The sequence below is a fragment of the Triticum aestivum genome, chromosome 5B (genome assembly GCF_018294505.1).
Source record: "Triticum aestivum cultivar Chinese Spring chromosome 5B, IWGSC CS RefSeq v2.1, whole genome shotgun sequence".
In the NCBI taxonomy this organism is placed as follows: domain Eukaryota; kingdom Viridiplantae; phylum Streptophyta; class Magnoliopsida; order Poales; family Poaceae; genus Triticum; species Triticum aestivum.
Window position 1 is genome coordinate 144961520 of NC_057807.1, and position 24463 is coordinate 144985982.

At 45.8% G+C, this 24463-nt stretch overlaps 2 protein-coding genes and 1 long non-coding RNA gene across 4 annotated transcripts; 2 read left to right on the forward strand and 1 right to left on the reverse strand.

The window, feature by feature from the left end:
* The first annotated feature begins 1194 nt into the window (after nucleotides 1–1194).
* Nucleotides 1195–7941, forward strand: LOC123110868 (heat shock protein 90-6, mitochondrial). 2 transcript variants are annotated; one of them, XM_044531498.1, is made up of 20 exons: nucleotides 1195–1486; nucleotides 1877–2083; nucleotides 2175–2248; nucleotides 2473–2598; nucleotides 2684–2777; nucleotides 2863–2946; nucleotides 3055–3198; nucleotides 3275–3388; nucleotides 3464–3526; nucleotides 3652–3726; nucleotides 3851–3955; nucleotides 4425–4556; nucleotides 4648–4740; nucleotides 4833–4910; nucleotides 4987–5241; nucleotides 5807–5909; nucleotides 6542–6716; nucleotides 6798–6903; nucleotides 7088–7177; nucleotides 7478–7941. In XM_044531498.1, exons 1-20 carry the CDS (start codon nucleotides 1346–1348, stop codon nucleotides 7661–7663), a joined length of 2445 nt encoding a protein of 814 aa, XP_044387433.1. In that variant the 5' UTR covers nucleotides 1195–1345; the 3' UTR covers nucleotides 7664–7941. The 2 variants fall into 2 exon arrangements, with proteins under 2 accessions (XP_044387433.1, XP_044387432.1); XM_044531497.1 differs by having other exon boundaries at nucleotides 1198–1513.
* Nucleotides 7942–16121: 8180 nt separating this feature from the next.
* On the forward strand, nucleotides 16122–18450 carry LOC123115862 (uncharacterized). Its single transcript, XR_006456783.1, has 2 exons — nucleotides 16122–16357; nucleotides 18086–18450. It is a non-coding gene; the product is annotated as an uncharacterized lncRNA (long non-coding RNA).
* Nucleotides 18451–20961: 2511 nt separating this feature from the next.
* On the reverse strand, nucleotides 20962–24079 carry LOC123110869 (regulation of nuclear pre-mRNA domain-containing protein 1A). Its single transcript, XM_044531499.1, has 7 exons — nucleotides 23748–24079; nucleotides 23010–23257; nucleotides 22744–22905; nucleotides 22499–22655; nucleotides 22277–22419; nucleotides 22111–22146; nucleotides 20962–22016 (listed from the first exon to the last, which is right to left on the reverse strand). Exons 1-7 carry the CDS (start codon nucleotides 23821–23823, stop codon nucleotides 21300–21302), a joined length of 1539 nt encoding a protein of 512 aa, XP_044387434.1. The 5' UTR covers nucleotides 23824–24079; the 3' UTR covers nucleotides 20962–21299.
* Between the last annotated feature and the right edge of the window lie 384 nt (nucleotides 24080–24463).

Consider the following 24463-nt stretch of genomic DNA (forward strand, 5'->3'; position numbering starts at 1 on the left):
TAGGGTAACTGATAGTCAAGCTAATATCGATCGTTCTGGAGGTCGCACCGCTTGTTGGTTGCTCCATGTTTCAGATGGCGTTTCTAAGTTTGTACTAACAGACTGCAACTTTACATCGAAATAAAATTGTCTTTTGCCTCAATTTTTTAAGAATTAAATTGGCTAGATAAGATGGGGCTTGCATGCCCCCTCCCTCGTCCCTTCCATGCTCCCTACCACACATTTTACATCCAATATCCTCTTTGTGCATTCTTTTTTAGAATCTTTGTGTATATTTCTTTAGTCAAAGAAAAACTAGACGCCCCGGTATTTCCTGCTCTCCTCCACACGTATTTCCTTCTTTCCCTTTCGCATGAGCCTGCCAAGCAGTGCAGACCGAGCGAACTAGCCTGTGGTTGGATGGTTAGAGGGACAATGGTATCCCCAGCCCATCAGGGTCTTGATGCTCGCATTATTTCTGGATTTATTTCAGGATTTCCGGCGATGCACTTTCAGTGGGAGGAAACGTTCCCGTCGACGGCGAGGTGCCTATGGTGACTTCGTAAATTTCAAGATGACATGTCGGCTCAGTCTTTCGGAGGTGCTCATAGGGGTAGGGTGTGCGTGTGTACGTTTATAGGGGTGAGTGTATGCGCGTATGTATGAGCGCTTGCGTCTGTATTGATGTTCAAAAAAAAATGCAGACCGAAAAAAAAAGAAACACGGAAACAAAATTGAAGAGCCCGTTGGATGTAAAATGTGGCGTAGGAGCAAGGATGAGAGCACGAGGGAGGGAGCATGCAAGCCCCGCCCTCATGGCAACCCTGGTTTCCGGAACCTTCTTACCAACGGTGTTCAAATCTCCACCACGTCTCACAGGTCAGAAACAGGTGGACCATCTCAGGAGGCTGGAAATTTCTGCAACGGAACGGACGCTGCAAAGCAAAGTGCCCACCTGGTCGTGGGCCACCCACAACCATGCACCCACTGGCCCCACATGTCAACCTCCTTGTATGATACACAGACTATCCACACCGGTGCACATAGCGTTACTCCGGGGCCCTGCTCCAGAACCTTCTCCCAAAACGCTAACACCACCGAGCAAACCCAAGCCCCCTTCCCCACTCTCTCACCGACAGCCCGGGACCACGGTGCCAGCGAAGCGCACTCCCTCCTTCTTGATCCGCAAGGCGCACCCTATTTATACGCCTCATCCCCTCTGCCTCTGGTCGCCCCCACAAAACCCTACCCCTCTTCCAAAACCCTCGCATCGTCGTCTTCCTCGGTCGGCCCACCTGCGCAAGCGCGCCTCCAGCCCACATCTCTCGCCCTCGCCTGGGAGGAGAACGAGCAGAGCGCAGCGGAGATGCTCGGGGCCTCAAGGCGATCCCTCTGCGCCGGCGCCGCAGCCCGCCGCCACGCCGCCGCCTTCGCGGTCTCCGGAGACGCCGCCGCCGCCGCCGCCTCCCCCTCCCCCTCCCTCTCCCCCTCGGCCCCGCCGCGTTCGGTACGTATGTGCGACATTGACTGTATGGTACGTAGTGTACTCCGCTGTTTCCTGTTTGGTTGATTGCAAAGTAGGAGCTCGTGGTGAGCTTGAATCGGTGCGTGTTTTTACATTAGGTGTTGCGAATCAGTCATTGCCCCCAAATTGGGGGCTGTGTTTTGATTGATTGATGGGTTATGTATTAATTTGTGTCTGTGAGTGAGTTGAGGTTTGGGTTGATCTGATTTCCTGTTCAGTATGTCATTTGTGTACCGATTGCTGATAGTATTTTATTGCGAGAAGAAATGTGCAATTGCTAGGTCTGGTGTGATTTTGTTCTTCTGATTTATTGGTACATTACTCTACAACACGAGCGGCTTTGTGATGTTTGCTGTGTCTTCTCAATTTCAGGTGACAAACCCAGACCCTGGTGTCTCTCGGCTTGGAGGGAAGAGGTTGCTCTCTGTGCTTGCAGCTCCCAAGCTTAATGGAGTTGAAAGCTTGTCGTCCCTCAAGCTGAGGGAGAGCGCCCTTGTTGGGAGACGGTATGAATCGAGTGCTGCAGCAGTTGATTCATCTGACGCGCCACCTGCCGAGAAGTTTGAGTATCAGGCTGAGGTACCTATGACTTTCTTTTTGTATGGTTGCGTGCTAATCTTTACCAATGTTTGCATCATGAATATGATGGGGAACAATTTGTGCTCGGCAGGTCAATAGGCTCATGGATTTGATTGTGCACAGCTTGTATAGCAACAAGGAAGTGTTTCTCCGGGAGCTGGTTAGGTGGGCAACAATTCACAACATAAATTTTTCATTTTTAGAAATAGCAGTAGTTATCTCCAAATTCACTCTTTATTTGTTTTGTTTTATTGACACTTGTTCCTCGCCATGATATTGCATTAACTTCATTTTGGCAATTGTTTTTCCCAGTCAGGGCTTAATGAGTGCCACAAAACTTCAGTCTAGTTGCTCAGCCTAATTTCGCCTTTCTTTTCTTGTACCTGCAGCAATGCAAGTGATGCACTTGACAAATTGCGCTATCTGAGTGTCACTGATCCTGATCTTCTTAAGGATGGCCCTGAACTTGACATTCGCATCCAAACAGACAAGGACAATGGAATAATAACGATTACGTAAGCACATGTTACTTGATGGTGACCAGCTGTATATTTTCTTATTGGGAAATGATTTGCATCGTGACCTGCACTTTCTTTCCAGTGATTCTGGGATTGGTATGACGAGGCAAGAACTTGTTGATTCTCTTGGAACTATCGCAAGCAGTGGAACTGCCAAATTCCTGAAGACATTGAAGGTGTGATCTAATTGCAGATTTCATTCTCCTCTTGTCTATCTTCCAAATCCTTCTATATTTATGACTTATGCTTATTGTACAACAGGAGAGCCAGGAAGCTAATGTTGATAGCAACTTGATTGGCCAATTTGGTGTTGGTTTCTATTCGGCATTTCTTGTTTCAGACAAGGTACTGTGTTATGTTATCATGGTTGTATTTGACACTCTGGTTGTGAGATAGTGTTTCTTTTTCTTTTGCTGAACGTTTCCTGTATTTTTCTGCTACTCTGTATATTAGGTTGCTGTGTCAACAAAGAGCCCAAAATCAGAAAAACAATATGTTTGGGAAGCAGAAGCAGAATCTAATTCCTACACCATTCGAGAAGAGAAAGATCCAGAGAAGCTCATTCCTAGGGGAACTCGTCTTACACTTTACCTGAAGGTCCGTTTGCTTTTATTTTATGATTTAAATTTTTACTGTATGCCCCATTTGAAATATGTACTATGCTTTGTTTCAGCGGGATGACAAGGGTTTTGCTCACCCTGAGAGGATCCAAAAACTTCTGAAGAATTACTCTCAGTTTGTTTCCTTCCCAATTTACACTTGGCAAGAGAAGGGCTTCACAAAAGAGGTGACTAATCCTTCTAGCTCTTTGTGGTTATTAAAGTGGAACCTTGCTTATGCAAGACATTCATTGATTATCTAGGTTGAGGTTGACGAGGATCCTGCTGAAGTTAAAACAGGTGGTGACGGTGAACCCAAAAAAGAGGTAACATTGTAATAAACCGTAAAAAAGAAGTCATTTTGCACTGCTTTCCTTTGAGCCATATTCTGTTGACCAAATTGTGCTTCATTCTTACATGTTGATAATTTGTAATATTGCGATGTTAACAGGTTAAGAAAAAGACAAAAACCGTTGTGGAGAAGTATTGGGACTGGGAGCTTACAAATGAAACACAACCTATTTGGGTGAGAACTTTGGGACTGTTTATTGTGCTGCTTGTCTTGTTGATAAATGATAACTACGTTTTTTCACTTCCAATTTTTCTTCTGAGAGAGGCTGAAATTATTCCTGTTGTTGTGTTGTTGCCAGCTTCGGACTCCTAAGGAGGTATCAACTGAGGAGTACAACGAATTTTACAAGAAGACCTTCAACGAGTATTTGGATCCCTTGGCCTCCTCACACTTCACTACAGAGGTATATTCCTTTGCCTTTCTGTTGCTTTTGTTGATTCAACACATGGTTGGTGCATCACATGATATCTGCAGTTGCTTTTGCCTAGATAATATGTGCAATCTAAATAATACACAGTTGATCAACAAATGCTACTTAATTTTTTTCATTTTTTACATACTCCAATTGCAAAGACTTGCAGAAGCATTCATCTATGAACCATGTCTTTGTTGAAAGAGATATGCCAATAAATATATAGAAAAAAAGTCATAATTTTGTAGCATGTAATTACGAAAATTCAGCTACCTACATGGATGTTATTTGACATTATAGTTGCTCTGCTGTTTCTGTAACATAGTCTTCCGATAGGCAATAATAAACTCTATGTGAAAATGGTAGTGCGATTGGTAATGTGATGCAGGGTGAAGTAGCCTGATAAGGATCTTCACAACTCACATTCAAGCAAACTGTTTCTTGATCAAATTTGATGCAGGGTGAAGTAGAATTCAGGTCAATTCTGTATGTGCCTGCTACAAAGAAAGAGGACATAACTGATAGGAAGACTAAAAATATCAGGCTTTATGTCAAGCGGGTGTTCATATCAGACGACTTCGATGGAGAACTGGTATGCTTGATACTTGCTTAGCTGTCTCTTCATGGTTCTTTGTAAAACTTTTAACTTTTCAATTTGATAACTGAGCTTTGTGACTCACCAGTTCCCAAGATACCTGAGCTTTGTGAAGGGTGTTGTTGACTCAAATGACCTTCCCCTAAATGTTTCTCGTGAGATCCTTCAAGAGAGTCGAATTGTAAGTTCTTTGTGGGGGTATTTCTAATTTTTTTGTGCATTTCAATACTGAGCTCCTGAATTTTGATTCCTTTGTTTCTGATTTTGGTATAGGTGCGTATAATGAGAAAGAGATTGGTGCGGAAGGCCTTTGATATGATACTCGGCATTTCTTGTAGTGAAAACAGAGATGTAAGCGCTTTCATTTCCTTCGTAGCAGGGTTTCTTGGTCTTTCTATTTGCATTCTCATCTGAAGGCTTACTGTAGGACTATGAAGCATTCTGGGAGAACTACGGCAAATTTTTGAAGCTCGGTTGCATGGAAGACAAGGAAAATCACAAGAGAATTGCTCCTTTGCTCCGTTTCTTTTCTTCTCAGAGCAATGAGGAATTAATTAGCTTGGATGAATATGTGGAGAGTATGAAACCAGAGCAGAAGGCCATTTATTACATTGCTGGAGATAGTTTGAGCAGTGCCAAAAATGCTCCTTTCTTAGAGAAGCTCAATGAAATGGGTTATGAGGTATGTACTGAACTACTGATGATAGACCATTGCTTCTACAAATACTCCCTCAGTTTCTAAATATAGGACTTTTTAGAGATTCCAATACGGAGTAATACAGATGTATATAGAGTTTTTTTAGAGTGTAGATTTACTCATTTTGCTCCGTATGTAGTCCATATTGGAATCTCTAAAAAGGCTTATATTTAGGAACGGAGGGAGTAGATGATAACTTCGTTTATGTCTTTATTTAAATGTTCCCTCTCGGTCTCATGTCCTCGGATGCATCTTTCCTGTCAAACTTTGCCTTATAGTTGGCTGAGACGTCACATATTTTTGTCCACTGTTTGAACAAACATGTTTTTCATGAGTTGAGGTCTCTTATATTTTCACTTGCTATTCAGACAAACATGCTTAATTAATGCCTGGTTGGGACAGCTGTATTTTTTGCATCATGCCGTGAAACATTATGAATGATTCTTCTAGACTGCTTATACTGCAGAAGAGAGAAGAGTTATTTTTCTTACCAGAAAGTCAATTATTCTATGCCAGTTTTAACCTTACTATCATGTGCTTTATTTTGTAGGTTTTACTTTTGATTGACCCTATGGATGAAGTGTCTCTCACAAATCTGAACTCCTACAAGGATAAGAGTTTCGTGGATATTAGCAAGGAAGACCTGGACCTAGGTATGCATGTAAATATAAGAACATAGTTTCTTAACATCCTTTTACTGCTTACTGAATTGAATTTTGAAAACAGAAGTTGTGGAGCTTAGTATATATTAATGTAAAGTGAATTATCCTTCTTGGTCTGGCCAAAGGCCTACCAATGTGTATATGCTGTAGAAAATGTAATTTGTAAGACTCTTTTTCTTTCTTTATAATTTAAAAGGCTGTAGGAAACTCTCCTAGTCATTGACCGCTCAACAAAAAAAGTAAAGTGAATAAGATGTCACCAAGTAGAGATTGATTTTATACAATCAGCTAAGTGCTCACTTGTACCAGGCATGTTTTTCTCTTTCGATGAGTTGAATTTTGAATAGAAGTTGCAGAGCATGAGGAACTTCTCCCTTCACTGTTTTACTCTCCACTAATCGCCATGGTTTATCAGTTTACCTTTCTCATTAATTGACAAAGCGTGAAGCGAACTAGATGTCACCTATTAGAGGCTGATTTCACAGTCAGCTAAAATGTTATCTTTTATCAGGCACCTTTTCTATTTTAGGCTGCATATTGCTTTGCAGAGTTGAGAGCATAATATTCATTTATCGTAGTTTTGTGCTCCTAGTTTCTGATTGTGGCCTGCAAATATAACCTAGGTGATAAGAATGAGGAAAGAGAAAAGGAAATGAAGCAGGAATACAGTCAAACCTGTGACTGGATCAAGAAACGTTTGGGTGAGAGGGTTGCTCGAGTTGATGTATCCAACCGTCTCAGCTCATCACCATGTGTTCTGGTTGCAGCCAAGTTTGGTTGGTCAGCCAATATGGAAAGGTTGGACTCTACTTCACTTATTTCCTCAGTTGTTAACTCGCTATACAAAGTTGTCATTAATATCTTGATATTGTTCCTCAGGTTAATGAGGGCGCAGTCTATAGGTGATACGTCTTCTCTGGATTTCATGCGTTCCAGGAAAGTATTTGAAATAAATCCAGAGCATGAGATAATCAAGCGATTGAATGTAAGTGTTCATTTTTTATGATTTCCTTTCACATTGTCTCTGTTGATCTAGAGGCCTACACAACCCTTGTACTGTGCTACGAATTAAATATGTTGGATGCTGGTAGCTAATCTTCAATGGTAGATCTCTGATTTGAGGATCCCTATACAGTGTTGGTTGTAATGATTATTTCTTGGCAACGCAGGCTGCGTGCAGAATCAACCCTGACGACCCAGAAGCTCTAAAGGCAATCGACATCCTCTTTGAAACTTCAATGATTTCTAGCGGCTTTACGGTGAGTACACCCATCTGCCTTGTCATCTACTCCCCTCTGTTCCCAAATTGAACTGCCAAAACGTCTTATACTCCCTCTGTCCCAAAAGTGTCTCAACTTTGTACTAAGCTTGAGACAGTTATTTTGGGACGGACGGAGTATTTAGGAACAGAGGGAGTATATCTCATATCACAGTCAAGGAAACATACTGCATGTTTTCTTCTGAACCTTGCCTTTTGTTTCACATAATTATTGTTAGGGGTAGGGTGTGTGCGTTTCTCAAAATAAAAATAATAATGCCCATGTTATGATATGATGCAGCCTGATAACCCAACTGACCTGAGCGGGAAGATCTATGACATGATGAGCACAGCTATGGCGGGCAAGTGGGCGTCGCAGCCCCAACCTGCCCAGCCAAGCCAGCAGCCTGCTTCACCTAGTAGCTCTGAACCTGAGCCGCTTGAAGCCGAGGTGGTGGAACCCGTCGAGGCTGGCCAGCAGAAGTGAGAATCCGCATCGTGGGAATCCATCAGGGTCGATGTCAAGTGCATACGCGGGTGCAAGCTCTCTGCTTGTTCCTTTTTTTATTATGTCGGAATCGGTTTACACGCCATGTATGATGAGCCGTGCGAGTGCTAGTATACACTTATCCTAGATAGGGTTGTGGTGATTACTAATAATAGTACTAGAACATTTTGGCATTGAACACGCTCGACTACCGAATCGGAAAGAGTTTGTATTGCGTAATTGATCATAATTAATGCCGGCCGTGCTGGTTCAGTTTATGCTGCCTTCCATAGAGTCGAGTACTATTCCCTGAATGCACAAGAAACTGCTTGAACAGTAAATTCAAAAAAGATTTTTAAAAAATATAAATGTTTTATCATCCAAGGCACTCAAATATGTGATGTCCACGCAAAAATTTCATCGTGTTCTGACAGAAAGATTTAAAAAATATATAAATGCTTTATCATCCAAGACACTCAAATGTGTGATGTCCACGCAAAAATTTCATCATGTTCCGACAGTAAACTTTCTCAGAGACCAGAATTTTGCTTTCGTTTGTTAAATGTCTAAACCCTACCAAATTTGACATGGACATCACGCACTCGAACATATTTCATGCCAAAAAATTCAGATGTTTTGAATTTTTCTACTAGAACATCTTACATTTTGAGACGGAGGGTGTAGTATTTTTTATTTTATTTTATTCACGCAAGGGAGCATGTGAGCTCGGCAGCCGAATCATGCTTTTCTTTTGTTAAAGGCCAGTACTAGGTGCCGGTCCGATGTCAGCCGTCCGATTGGCCGAACCAGGGCCGTCTGATCCTGTGGAGATGCCTTCCCATACCTGTTCAGTCATCATGCATATACGAACAAAAAAAATCCCCTCCTGCGCCAACCAACGCGCGACTTGCACGCCGTTGACGCGCCCGTGCGCTTCGGCAAGGCGCCGTGGCGCTCCTGCGTCGATGCACCTTGCAGCATCACACTCCCGTCGAAAAACTCGTCACCACCCTCGATGGTCGCTGTTGCTCATCTTTCCGGTTCTTCTTTGTATGGGCATGAAAATAACAATGAACACTGGTAGTAGCAAAAATTGATAACGGTTGGAGCAAAGAATACATAGTCCCGGGTCTCGGCAACCTCATGATTCATCCAAAGACGGATGTAACAATCGACAGCTTTGGTAGTAGCAAAAATCCAATACGGTTGTAGCAAAGGTGATACAAATGGTTCCAGCGAAAAAACATGGCAGCAAAAATTTGGTTAGTTCCAGCAAACATCAAAGACGGTGGTAGCAAATTGATACACTGGTTCCAGCAAATACAAAACGTGGTAGCAAAAAATTTGGTTGGTTTCAAACAGAAATGGAAGATGCTGGTAGCAAAAATTCGAGCTGGTTCCAGCAAAATCAAATCATGGTTCCAACAAAAAAAATGTCGCCCGATCTCCCTGCACTTGTCGCCGTGGTTCAGCATCGCCGCACAGCCACCGCCGCGCTGGTTCCAGCGCCTTCACCGGCTGGTTGCAGCAAAAACGGCAGCTAGTTCCAGCATCACCGTCTCCCCGGGGTGCACCCCGTCACTGCGGTTGCAGCACACGGAGCATCCCCCGGTCGCCGTCGCCCGCAGTGCGTCTTCACGCACACCCGTCCTCCACGAATTGCAGTGCGTGGTCACCGCCGTGGTAGCACCCCAGTCTCATGGTTGCAGCACGTGGTGCACCTCCGTCTCGCATCATGGTGGTCATGCCATGGCTTGTGGCAGGATTGAGTGAGCGGGTGGCCATGGCTGAAGAGAAGAAACCGAGGATGGGGATGAGCTCGGCCGCTTGGAGAAGAGATAAGGCAATGTGTGGATAAGAAACGTCTGGATACCGATTGGGGGTAAAAATCTCGGATAAAAAGGTGGGTGGGCTCTATGCGCACATGGCATGCATGAGAAACCAGCTGAGCAACAGCGCGAGGCGACCGGCGCAAAGTTCCGCCGGCCGACCGGATATAAGTGTTTCCCTTTGTTAAAACTACTCACATGTTTAAACACCATCAAATTTGGCATGGAAATCACACTTAAACATCTTCCATGCCAAGAAAATTCAGATCTTTTGAATTTTTCTAGTATTTTTTATTTTTATTTTATTGTTCATGCAAGGGAGCTGGTGATCTCGAGAGCCAAATCACTCACCCTGTCCCGTACATATATGATACTTTTGATACTCCCTCTGCACAGATGCATTGGGCGTTTAATGAGCTGCATGTAGCAGAAAAAAACAGCTGCGTGTAGCCAAAGTTCAAGGAGAGTGTTCGAAAGAAAGAAAATCAAACCATCAGCCCGTCACCGTCCCAGTCTATTTCATTGACGACTACTATTCTTTTGAAGCGCTATGCGTCATTCGAGTGATGATCTGAAAAGATCAACCGCCTTGCCGACCGTTGGATGGAGCCTGTAATAACTAGCTGCTTGACCATCATCATGCCTCGTGAGAGTCAGTCTTTGCAACAAGGAAAGAGACCCTTGTTGCAAACATCCCCTGGTCGGTTCTTTTCCTTCTGAAAGAAGAACCTGTAAAATAGGGTCTAGTATATTGTCCTTGTACACGTATTTGTATACGTATGTAATTGTAATTGTGATCCTCTATATATATTGAGACGTGAGGCTGGATGTCAACCACCCACGCAAAATCCTAAACCTGTGTTTCTAACTTGGTATCAGGCCGGGCCGCCGCCGCAAGTTCCTCGCGCCGCCGCCCGATCCTCTCTCCACGCAGCCGCTACTTCCGATCGCTGCGCGAGCTAGCCAAGCTAGCGATCCATCCGCCGCGTGAGCTAGCCAAGCTAGCCATCCATCCGCCGCGTGAGCTAGCATCCATCCGCCGCGAGTGCGTTCCATCCATCTGCGCCGCCGCTTCCGATCGCGGTTGCTGCGCGTGCCATCTCCCGCGACTTGCTCCGCTGCCGCCGCGCGCTGTCTCATCCACGCCACCGCTGCGATGTCATCCGCCGCTATGTCCGTCGCCCAAACTAGCGGCGCGATCGTCTCTTCTCCCGTCGCCTCGATCCCGCGCTCGCCGTCCCGACGATCTCCGTCCGCCTCGGTCGCCACAACTTCATGCTCTGGGGGGGGGGCATCACCAGCACCTTTCTTGCCGGTGCCAACCTCCATGGACACCTCGATGGCACCAAGGCGGCACCGGCCAAAACACTCGTTGTCGGCACCGGCGACGCTGCTACCACCGTCGCCAACCCGGAGTATCACCAATGGTGGGTTCAAGATCAGCGCGTCAAGGGGCTTCTTCTCACCTCCATGGATGAGGATATTGCATGCCAACTTATTGGCTGCGAGTCGGCGCATACGGTCTGGACAGCCGTCGCCGCCATGTTCGGCGCCCAGAGTCGCACCAATGTCCGCCACATCCGGCGGCAACTTCAGTCGCTGAGGAAGGATGATCTGTCTGCCGCGGAATACATGCACAAGATGAAGGCCCTGGCCGACACTATGGCCGCCGCCGGCTCTCCGATCCGGGATGATGAGCTTATCGATCACATCCTCACTGGCCTCGGCTCCGCCTACAACTCCATCGCCGCCTCCTTGGGCGTGAGTAATGCACCCATGCCCTACTCCAGTTTTTACTCATTGGTTCTGTCCTTTGAGGTGCTGCAGGCACAACAGAGTGCGGTGGAGGGGTGGTCTCCTTCCGCGAACGCCGTGACCCGTTCGGGTTCGTACGGCGCGGGCGGACGCGCGCCCTACTCCGATCCCTATCCCTCCCATGGTGGGGGGCGCCTGGCTGATGGACATGGCCAGCCAGGGCAGAACCGCCAGGGCGGTAATGGCGGTAACACCGGCGGCCGTGACCGCAATACTGGTTATGCCGGCAATGGCCGGCAAGGTGGAGGAGGCAACGCCGGCAACAACAACGGCGGAGGAGGTGGGCGTCGCAACCGCTGGCGTCCCCGGTGCCAAATTTGCAAGAACTGGGGCCATGAAGCCGACGACTGTCGCAAGCGCTATGATCAGGATCACAACTCCCGCTCCACCAACTCGTCCTCCACCAACACCGTCGACTTTCCTTGGGTGTTGGATACCGGGGCTACGGATCACTTGACTAATGATCTTGAGCGCCTCCAGGTTCATGAGCGCTATGACGGCAAGGATCAGGTTCAGGTGGCCAATGGTGCAGGTTTGTCTATTTCACACATTGGTCATTCGCGTTTACCCGGTTCATCTCTTAAACTGCGCAACATCCTTCATGTTCCACACATCAGCCAGCATCTTCTCTCTGTTTATCGTCTTCTTTGTGATAATGACGTGTTTGTTGAATTTCACCGTCGTTTTTTCCTTGTTAAGGACAAAGCAACCAGGCGCATCATCCTTCACGGTAGAAGTTACCGGGGGGGGGGTCTATCCGGTCCCCTTCGCTCGTGCGTCATCTTCATCGTCTCACCGTGCCTCCTCCGGTGTTCGAGTTTCGTCGTCGCAATGGCATCAACGTCTTGGTCATCCTACAAATAATGTGGTCACTTCCATTGTTCGGAGTCATGAACTTCCGTGTTCTAGTTCAAATAATTCATTGTTAGTTTGTGATGCATGTCAGCGTGCTAAGAGTCATCAACTACCTTATTCTACTTCGTTTCACATCACTACTGTACCTCTTGAATTAATACATTCAGATGTTTGGGGTCCCGCTCTTGCTTCGTCGGGAGGGTACAAATATTATGTTGGTTTTATTGATGACTACACGCGCTTCACCTGGATTTATTTGCTTAAACACAAGTCTGATGTTGAGCAAGTTTTCTACAACTTTCAGGCTCATGTCGAACGCCTTCTGGATTATAAAATCAAAGCCGTTCAGTCTGACTGGGGTGGTGAATACCACAAACTCCATCGCTACTTTCAACGCACGGGCATCTCTCACCGAGTGTCATGTTCGCATACCTCTCAGCAGAACGGTATTGCCGAGCGCAAACACCGACACTTGGTCGAGACCGGTCTTGCCTTGCTTGCGCACTCCTCTCTTCCACTTCGGTTTTGGGATGAGGCTTTTCTTACGGCATGTTACCTCATCAACCGTATGCCCACTCCGGTTCTCAACAAGGACACACCTTTGTTTCGTCTGTTTCATGTTCAGCCCAACTACTCTTCCCTTCGGATTTTTGGGTGTGCTTGCTGGCCTAGTCTCCGCAAGTACAATGCTCACAAACTTGAGTTTCGGTCCAAGATGTGTGTTTTCCTTGGCTATAGTCCTTTGCATAAGGGCTATAAGTGTCTTGACCGTACCTCCGGTCGGATATACATCTCTCGTGATGTTGTTTTCGACGAGACTGTGTTCCCTTACTCTCAACCCGGCGTTTCGGTTGATCCTGCTTCTCTTGAACATGCACTCACTTTTCCCTCCGATGAACCGGTTCCGGATGTCCATGTGCGCAAATATGACCTGTCCTATTTGTCATCTAACTTGTCTTTTGCAGGTGATATTGCTTTGAGTTCCCCCCAGGTACATGTTGCTGCTCCGACGCCTCCTGATGCGCCCGACGTGCATGTCCCGCCGCCCGAGGCGGATGCGGCTGCCTCGCCTGATGGCGCGACCGCGGACGCGGCTGGGTCGCCACCCTCGCCCGGTGCGGCTGGGTTGCCACCCTCGCCCGGTCCGTCGCCCGGGCCGCCGCCCTCACCTGGGCCGGTCCCACACACCATCGTCTCTCGGCCCGTGTCGCCTCCTGCTGAGGTCCCCTCAGCCGCGACACCCTCGGCCGAGCCCTCGTCGCCGTCGTCTTCTCTTACTGGCGATGCAGCTCCGGCGCATGCTATGGTTACACGCCATCGTGATCATACGCGCAAGGAGAAGTCTTACACTGATGGCACGGTTCGGTACGACTCTCGCCGTCGTGCCTTCTTCGCCGCGCCGGTTTCCCATCGTGATGCTCTGGGTGAACCTGCCTGGCGTGCCGCCATGTCCGAGGAGTTTGCTGCTCTCCGTCACACTAACACCTGGGTGTTGGTGCCTCGGCCACCTGGTGTTAATATTGTGAGCTGCAAGTGGATTTTCAAAACCAAGCACCGTCCGGATGGGTCTGTTGATAAGCACAAAGCTCGTCTTGTTGCTCGTGGTTTCACTCAACAGCACGGGATTGACTACGGAGATACTTTTAGCCCGGTGGTGAAGCCTGCCACGGTTCGCTTGGTTTTGTCTCTTGCTGTGTCTCGTGGCTGGAGCCTCCGACAGATTGATGTGAGCAATGCCTTTTTACATGGGTTCTTGGCCGAAGATGTGTACATGCAGCAGCCACCTGGGTTCGAGGATGCCACTTATCCCTCTCATGTCTGCAAACTTCAACGGTCTATTTATGGTCTCAAGCAGTCACCCCGTGCCTGGTATGCTCGTTTGAGTCAGCGCCTTTTGCAGCTCGGTTTTGTTGCCTCCAGATCAGATGCATCTCTGTTCATCTTCTCCCAGGGTACTATACAGATATACATGCTGGTGTACGTTGATGATATTGTGATTGCTGGCTCTACCCCCGCCGTGGTGGATCGTCTTGTGCAGTCGTTGTCTGCTAGCTTTCCCATCAAAGATTTGGGTCGCCTCGAGTACTTTCTTGGTTTGGAAGCGTCCTTTCATTCAGGGGGCATGACCTTGACGCAGAAAAAGTATGCTTTAGATCTTCTTCATCGCGTCAACATGGAGAACTGCAAGGCCACTTCCACTCCGCTTGCTACATCCGAGAGTCTCTCACGTCATAGTGGTGCACTACTGGGTAGAGATGACTCCTTTCGGTATCGCAGTGTGGTTGGGGCACTTCAGTATTTGACCCTCACTCGTCCTGATATCTCCTTCGCAGTGAACAAAGTGTGTCAGTTCCTGTCTCAGCCAACGGTGGATCATTGGGAAGCAGTCAAGCGTATTCTGAGATATGTCAAAGGTACGCTAGACATGGGACTACGGATTCGTAAGTCCAGATTCACTGGAGTGAGTATATTCACCGATGCAGACTGGGCAGGTTGTGTTGATGATAGGCGCTCCACTGGTGGTTTTGCTATATTTGTTGGACCTAACCTTGTATCTTGGAGCTCGAAGAAGCAACCCACAGTCTCGAGATCAAGCACCGAGGCAGAGTATAAGGCATTAGCCAATGGCGCGGCTGAAGCCATTTGGATAGACTCGGTTCTCACAGAACTTGGAGTCCCACGGCAGCGCACTCCTATATTGTGGTGTGATAACTTAGGGGCAACTTACCTGACGACGAATCCAGTGTTTCATGCTCGGACCAAACACATTGAGATTGATTTCCACTTTGTGAAAGAACGAGTAGCTGCTTGTGAACTGGAAGTCAGGTTTATTTCTACAGATGATCAGTTAGCGGATGTATTTACTAAACCCGCTACTAGACAGATGCTAGACCATTTTAGAACCAATCTGAATCTTGTATGTAGTTCAGATTGAGGGGGCATGTAAAGTAGGGTCTAGTATATTGTCCTTGTACACGTATTTGTATACGTATGTAATTGTAATTGTGATCCTCTATATATATTGAGACGTGAGGCTGGATGTCAACCACCCACGCAAAACCCTAAACCTGTGTTTCTAACTGAACCTTGTTGCAAACATCCCCTGATCGGTTCTTTTTCTTCTGAAAGGTGACCCTTGTTGTAGAAAAAAAAACTTCGTTGTTGCCCTGCTCCGTCAGAGCAGCACCGACCTTTGCAACAAGGGTAATGTCGCGCTCAGTCTGCTGCAACAAGAGGCTTGTTGCAATCACCCCGAAACGTTTTTTCCTTTTGAAACACGGCCTCTATTACAGAATAAAATCCTTCGCTGCCGCTACCAAATAGAGTTGGGGTGGTCTCCACCGGCGGGACCGGTGTCTTTACTGTTATCATCACATAGATCTGCGTCGATCGTCGTCGCTGCAAATCCATCCGTCGCCGCAGGTCATGGAGTTGCGTCGCAGCCACACAGATGCAGCCCTAACCGCTCTGCAACAGACCGACAACTATACTTGAATGGTTTGTAATAAGGGTGGTGTTGAAAACCTGGCCTTGGGTCGGGGTTGTTGCGGGTCGTCAAATCAGATTTTGATCAGACGGTCACCGTGGTTGTCAACGCGTGCATCATATCATCCGGTTGAGCGAAAATGTTTCCCATAGTTATTAGCACGTTTTCTGCAATAGAACTATTATACTAAAAATACTCCTTTGTGCTCTCGGCCGCTCCAACAAGTAAATCGATTTAGCGTGGAGCGTTCAACCCACATGATTTGTTGTCGGGGCCCAGCATGTGTGGCGAGATGGATGATTTTGTGCACGTACACATGAAAAGCTGGGTAAGGCATGAGGGCTTCGGACCCACCCAAATCTACACTAATCGCCTCTAATCCACCTAATCCTTGAGGCCTCGTTTGTTTGGCGTGGGTTGAAGGGGTTTTCAGAGGATTAACCTCGCGAGGCCCAGAATCCTCCGAAATCCTCGTTGGCCCATTTTGGTACACGGGGTTTCGACAGCCCAACACCCTCAATTCCCCTTCGATCCACTTGTTTCCACGCGGTTCAGAAGGCTCCAAGGGGGGGGGGGGCTCGAGGATTTGGAGACGCCGCCGCCCGACTCCTCTCCAAGACTCCGCCGTCCAGCGCCTCCCCAAGACGCCGCAGCTCGACGCCTCGACGCCGGCGTACCTCCTCCGGCGTACTGGATTTCTCTCCGGTGGTATGTCCTCGCCTCCCCTCCTTTCCCCTTGTCGTCTAGGGTTTGCCATCGGCCATGGCTGCTGCCTCTTCCTCCCGAGGTGCCGGCCGTCAACCAAGTTGTGCGCGACGATGTAGGGCTCGGTGCCGTAGTTGCCGGACTTGTAGTAGAGGTGGAGCAGCACGGAGCAACGTCCACATCCCTTTGCCTGAACTTACCATCTGCATCTGTTTCCGTGGATCGACTGAGGATCTGTACATGTTGAACTACCAAACAGACTGTGCTACAATGGTTAATTTGACCACTTGCATGCTTCCTTAGTTCCTTTGTTTTCTGGAGCTCGTGTGTACCTGAATTTTGAGTCGTTCTTGTTCATACTGAATGAGCATTGCGGTTTAGATAGGTATACAGTGTGCTGGTACAATGCTTGCAGAGTTGCAGTCCAGTAGTTTGAGGACTAGCAAGCGTGTGCTTTGTTCTAAATTACAGTACAGTACATGAATTTGAAAAAAAGAAAACGGTGTGTTATCAATTAGGCATTCTTCTGCTTTCATATGTTACCTCAGCAAAGGTACTAGAGTGCTTGCAGATTGGTAATTAGAGGACTTTGTACCATTGCGCTAGTTTCTGAACTCGAGAAGTACCTGAATTTTGAGTTGTTCGTCACTCATGAATGAAGGTACTAGAATGTTTTACCTTGACACTTGTTTTGGTCCCCACCTGTTTTGCTCTGCTTTTGAAATATTTGCGAGCTGATCCGCCCCGTGGTCTCTGCTTCATTCTGTGTATTAAGTAGTCTTCTTGATATTTATCAATTGTTATGCCTCATATCACCACTTGTTGAGCTGGAGAATTGATTTGTTATACTGCAGCCATCCTATACATTTGTTTGTCTGTCTTGACGAATTATTAGTTTGTAATCTGGAAAGCATCTTTCTTTAAAGAATTATTCCTGGAACAGTTTGTTAGCTCATGATAAAGGAAATCTGAAATGCCTCCAAAGATTCAACTGTTCTCCCCTATTTTGGGGTTCAAGGGAAAAGAAGGAAAAGTCCAAAAATGCCCCACACTCACATGCCCCCAGACCCAAGAGAGACAATTCCTATGAGAGATCAAGGTCAAAGATCTGATTAGGATAGGCAGGCGTATACAGGGCCACTCTCTGGTCCTTCCAGCTGAGTTAATCCAACTATATATAATTGTGCCTGTGCATGTCCATCCAACTATATATAATTGTGCAGCTGATTTAGACAAATCAAGTTTCATGTGCCATGCATGTCGATAATCTTTTTTATTTATAAATTAATAGAGTCAAACTCTACGAGCTCTCTGTTTTCTTTCATATAAAAGTACTCTGCGTGTTTATTGTCCCTTTTGAGAACACTGTTTGCGGATAAATCAGGCTAGTCTAGAACCATGCGTGTTTCAGATAAACCTTTGTCAACATACATATATGCAAACTGTATGATCTATCTAAACCTTTGTCCTTTTTCAACTTTGCTGCCCGTGGGCATGCTTGTGCTGCTGTACAGACTTGTTTGTGCATGGAGCTGTGCTTGCAATGTAGGGTCTAGAGGCATGTATAAGGCACAAACGGCAGCTCAATGGCAATTTTCTTTTATAAATGGGAAGAAGACGTTTGGACTCTTTTCCTTTTGTGAGAAGGGATCTTTCGTTTTATGCTAAACTGAACATGCTTGGATTATGGTAGCCATCCAGACTCTCATTTTGCTTTTGTTTTATGATCAGGTTCTCAGGCAACCAGAGAAGCAAGATTAAACAATTTGGACAAACTATTGGCCATTCAAAAACTGGATGATCATGACATCATCAAGAGCAATTCATATGTATGACAACATCATTCTCAGTGGTCTGTAAAAATATAACTAATTGTGAGCTATTGCACAAGTACCCTGTGTTGCATTATGTTTGTTGCAAAATTATGGTGTTGCTGTGAAAGATCACGGATGAGATATTATTGATTCCAAGTCATGTTGTTTTTGAGAAATCATGTATTTCCTGTGATATAATTGATATTGTTGTGATGAGATATTGATCTAAAGTCAGGCAAAAGTTATGTTATTGCTATGAAGAATTGCTGCAAATTATTCTCATGTAGCAAGTTCTTTTTAATATGATGTTGTTTTACTTCTATAAAGATTGCATTTTTACACATTTGCACTATCTTATCTGGATATGGGAATCCCTCCCTACCAAACAAGTTTTTCATATGGAGGGGATTGTATCTAGAGGGGTTTAGAGGGTTTCAAGGGGATCTGGGGGGATTGGGTGGAACAAGGGGATTCACCAAATCTCCTGAAATCCCCTCCTCCCCAAACCTCCCAAATCCACTCCTACCAAACAAGGCCTAAGGGAGCTACTGGCCACTTTCCAAATCGGGGCTACCGAAAAGTGAGCGCGCGTGTAAGAGACAGTCATGCCTCCATTATAGTTTGATTATGTACAGGAAATCATAGTTCCTCCATCTGTAAAAGAATATTTGGAATTTGCGCTGAAATCTTTAAATGTGTTTTAGCCTCTGTCACCTCCCTATATGTTAATTCCTTTGCATTATTAAGCCCATCACAAGGCTCGCTTTCTCCTTCCTTTTATGCCTCTGCCACGCTCACAGTAACCAAACTCAAATCATATACTCCCTCCTTCCCATAATATAAGAATGTTTTTGACACTACACTAGTATAGTGTCAAAATCGCTTTTATATTATGGGACGGAGGGAGTACTATATATGCATGCATCGTGCCTCGCCTCTCTCTCCTTCAGATCTTTCTCTTTTTCATTGAATGTGCAGCCACCGACACAATTTGAGGAGTTAATTCCACGGTTCGTCTACGATGAATGAGACCCGCACTTCACCCTTTATTTCTTGATTCTCGAGAAGGCTTGTAGAAATTCTACCAATTTCTTGATTGTGTTGGGGATCAAACTCACAAACCAGATTGAAGAAACTCGTTAAAATTGGTCCAATGACACGAAGAACTTCCTTCCAAGAAAAAAGATCTTGCTCCACCAATTTAGAATGGCGACCATATGGTCAAATTTGATTTAGATTGATCTAAGGTGCATTCCATCTCAATTAGTAATAGAGTAGGCTCAACCTTTCTTGTCCTATCTATACAAGTTAATGGATCTAAATATGCAGTTCTTAGGTTCATGGATCTCAATGCACTCCCATGCAAGTTTAGTGATGTGTGAAGTTTTACTCTTTTACAACTAAAAATATGTTCAAACCACATTGAAGAACATGGGAAGTAATAAAATGACCTAATTTTTGGGAGTGGAAGTATTTCAAGTTGCATATATAGCTAACTAGTCCTTTTCCAGCAGTTTTGAAGTTTCATTAGTAGGAAATAATTATCTTATCAGTTAAACAAATTGAAACTTGTTGCATTTTGTTCAAAACAAAAAAAGTCCACAAATCAATTAACTCGGTATCAACAAGGAAGCACACACTAGCTCAGTGCCATCTCTTTCATCGATGCGCCTGGAAGATCACAACCAAGGTATTGTGGAGAAATACATATTGGCGGATCATGGTCGTAGCGTCGTGGAGAATCAACAATTACTCACCACCATTGTTGGCGGCAGCGATGATGCGTGTGAAGTTTTGGAATGACGGCTGCAGCGGTTAAAGTTAAGTCGGGATGGATGCATGTCGGCGAGGTGAGATGCAAGCTCGGGGTGGAGGTTTTCAGGAGGAGACGGTGGGAATGGGAACGAGGGGAGGGTGGGTTTGGGGAAGGTACCATTAATGCGGATGCATTATGGGTGGAGACGTGGCTAGAATATTGAGCAGTTTTGGCACGAAACAACAGATTTTGGAATGAATCACGACTGTGAGAAGAAAAATGCATCGACTTCTAACGGTTGGTCTGACTGTTGGCTCTTGTCAGACGTCTGCGAGGGAGTGTTTCCCTATTTAAATTAAAGAAGTAAGATGGTACTATTTAAAGTTGTGGAATTATTATGTGCATAAGCGAAATCTGCATAGCTCGACCAGAAGAGGACATACGAAGAAAATCAAAATCTGCCCGTGGCCCACGCGGGAGGAGGAAGAAAATTGAAAACTGCACTGACAGACAAAACTTACCGGACAGACAAAAGTATTTTTATAGCGCAACCTTATTCACTGATGATCGTTCTGTATTTTGATCTTATCTAAGACGCAGTTTTGTAATCATATTGATAGTGATCGGTTAGAAACTTGTAAATTTGTCCAATGACTCCAAGAAAAAAAAATCTTGCTCCACCAATTTAGAATGGCGACCATATGGTCAAATTTGATTTAGATTGAGCCAAGTGGCATGCCATCCTAATTAGTAAGAGTAGGTTCAACCTTTCTTGACCTATGTATACAAATTAATGGATGTAAATATGGAGTTCTTAGGTTCATGGATCTCACTGCACTCCCTTGCAAGTTTAGTGATGTCTGGTATAGTTTTAGTCATTTACAGCTAAAAAATATGTTCAAACTACATTGAAGAACAGGAAGTGTGAAAATGACCTAAATTTTGGGAGTGGAAGTATTTCAAGTTGCATATATAGCTGACTAGTCCTTTTCCAACAGCTTCAATGTTTCATTAGTAGAAAATAATTCTCTTATCAGTACACAAATGGAAACTTGCTGCATTTTCTTCGGAACGAAAAAGTCCACCAATCAATTAACTCTGTATCAACAAGGAACCCTCAGTGCCATCTCTTTCATCGATGCACTACACATAATTATTAGCTCCGACCCCCAATATCAACCTACGACCTTCAAAAAATTGAGCCAAGAAACCGGCTCATATATCACAGCACTTTGCTCCCTCAAGTTACATGTACAACAACTTCACGAATGAACAACCATATGGTATATCTTCTACAGCAGTCAGTTTCTCTCTACCACTATACTAAACTGGACACTATCACAGTTTAACGGAGCTGGACAGTCTACCAAAAATGTCACTGAGATTGGTGATGGAAAAATTGCATCCCTGGAGGTGGCTGCAAAGGCCTGAAAGGTGGTGCACCGGGCTGTTGAAGCGTGAACTGCATTGGGGGCGCAACATTCATCTGCATTTGCTGCTGAAGCATCTGCTGTGTAGGTGGTTGAGGCTGTGTCTGCGCCCTTGCTAGGTTCATCATCTGCGGCGGTGGCGGAGGTGGGGGTGGATTCATGGTGTTCATACTGTATGGCATGCCCATAATTAAACCTCCAGGCTGCTGGACATAGTGCTGTGGAGGGGCCTGGTAGATATTGTATTGGGGCTGTGGTGCAGAAGCTTGGCCTTGCACAGGAGTTTGCTGTACCAAGATTGTCTGGGGCTGCTGTGCTGCTGTGGTGACCATTGGCGGCATTGGTACGAAGGCAGCAGCATTCGCAACGCTTGGGACCTGTGAGGATTGTTCAACTTTCATCCTTTTATCTGAGCGTATCTCAGATGAATTTTCTGCAGCAAACTTGGAAAGTGCAGATTGGAGTATCTGCTGAGAGTTTGATGATGATGCAATCTTGTCCGCGAGGATAGCAGCAGCTGTCTTCTGCTGGCCCTTTACTTGCCCATTAGAGAGTGAATTTCCTGGCTCTACTGATGATGCTAGCTTGGAAGATGGAATGATTGGCTCATTGTTGAGCCTCCGTTGCATGTTGGCTGTTTCTTCTACCATTGCTTCAGCCAACTGTCAACAGAAACATCAAAATGGTATTATTCATAGATGTTACAGATAAGCTACAAGTATCAACCCTGGTTTTGGGATGTTTGGGAAACATTACCTGCAACTGAGTGCGGACCTTCTCCAGCTCCGATTCCTGAATAACATTAAAAATAAGATTATACAGATCCAAGATAAAGTTGAAAGCCATGGACAAATTATCAACCCATGTACATGAAAAAGCTTAAAATGCATTACTATTTTACTGATAAAACAGTAATTCTGACCTGTTCCTGCAATGCCTCTTTCAATTCAGACACAACAGCTGCTCTATTTTCTTCAACTGCTTTGAGCTTTTCGATGCATTTTTTCATGGTAGCCTCCTCATCCTTCAATTTTGTGCAAAGAGTCTCACGACGAGGATCCTCAGCTACAGAGAGAAAGAGAGAATAACATCACAAAAAATGCCAAGACAGCCACGATGGAGAACTCCTGTTAACAAAAAGTACCTTCGCTACAGGCACTGTCAACATCCTTCTCCATCTTTCCAACATGACGCATAGATGTCTTGCAGTTTTCAAGGTCAGCATCTTCATCTGCTTGTTCACTGAGAACAGTGTGCAACGCAGATACAATTCTCTCCGCAGTTCCTCCAACGCCTAATCTCTGAAAAGACAACAACAAAACTTGAATAATTTCTACCCAAAATCCACCAGCGAAATATAGAATGTATCAAACAGGGAGAAAATCTTACCAGTTTTACAGAACGTGAATCTCTTTTGACAATCTTGATGGATGAACTGTGAGAGCGCTTTTTGGTCATATCTAATACAGGAAGGGGGGCAGTTCCAAGCATCACATCCTTGATGCCCCCGGCACGTGAACCAAAAACTCTCCTTTCTTGCCATATATCAACCTAGAACACAATGGTGCAGTTTTAAGTAGCACATTATGATTATCTTCTAACAACATATAGCAACCAGATTTAACCAACTATAAGTACAGATATATGATACTCACCAGCCTAGAGACCGTTTTCTTCCCACGATCGTCACCCTTTTCAGCTACATCTTTAAGCGTGGTTGGGAGGACCTTCCAGAATTCTTCTACAAACTCGGTGCCATTGCGCTTACTGTTCTGTAGGATGTCATTAGCCAGATAAAGGAAAGGGACCTTCTGTTCATTTCCAGAATTATGGAACTGCTTGGCCCATGTTTGGACAATTAGCTCTGCATCCTTCCGGTGGTAAATGCACCAATGCGACAGCGCTAATGGCCACAGGGGAAAAGTCAAGGCAACAACAAGATCATGGTAAGAAATGTTAAGACAGACAAAACTACCGATTTATGCTCCTGATTCCTGAATACATATCACGATATTAGGTCAAAGAGTACCGTTTTTAAGTAGGCTCTAGTGCTTTACCATAAGCAGTAACATCCAGAGAGCTCCCGTGAAGTAAGAACATAAAAAGGGCAGAAAACGGACACAAGAATTTGCAATTTTTAGAAGCCACAAAATGCCTTCTCGCCCACTTCGTGCTTATTCCCGTTCAAGGATATATCCTTTCGAATAAGTTAGTGGATATACATAGACATAGCATGGGCGCAAGAACTAAGGTGGACAAATCAAGAAAAAGGGGCGTTCTTTCTGCAGAAAGTTGAATATTCAGCGCAGAAAATTTGCAACTCGACACTAAACTTCAGAATCACCAAACAGATCTCTCGAGCGATTTGGGCGACAAAATCAAATCAAGGATACTTTCGATGCACTGCTGCGTGTTGTTGAGCTTGGCGAGCTTGTCGGCGAGTATCTCCTCGCTGAACGCGCTGCTCATGGCGCCTGCCGTCCGACCCTCGGGTCGTCGCTACGGCGTGGATTTTTAGGCTGTGAGGGAGGTCGCTGGCTGACTGCTAGTAGGAGAGGGAGCGTGGAGACCGCGGCGGCGACAGCGGAGACATCGGCCGCCGAAATCTCTACGGGTGGGTTAGATGTGGATTGGATCGCGAGGTCTAGCCGGCTAGGGTTTGGACTTTGGGAGGGAGGGAGGGAGGGAGGTAAAAAAGAGGAGTGTCACTCGAATCGGTTCGGGCGCTTCGCTGCCTCGCCGCCGGGCTGCTGCTCGGTCGTTCTCTTACTGAGTTGTTTATATTTTCGTTTCAGTCAAATCTGCTCTCTATCCCAACCGTCCGATTTCAATCCAGCGCCCGTTGTTGTTCTTCCTCCTCCTAAACCACACTCTTTTCTTTCGCGCCTAACTCGCATCCGAACAAGTCAAGTTTCTTCTTCCCCTCCGGCGAGGCCCTGGCGAGCCCTCGCTAACGATGTTGTACTTGCCCGTGGCGTCCAGTCTCGAGCTCGACGAGTATCTAATCCGAGCGGCGACCAAAAAGAAAAGCCCCCCCCCCCCCACACACACACACCCGAATTGGCGAACCCTAATCCTCCCCTCTGACGGCAATGTGTGGCCGGACGCA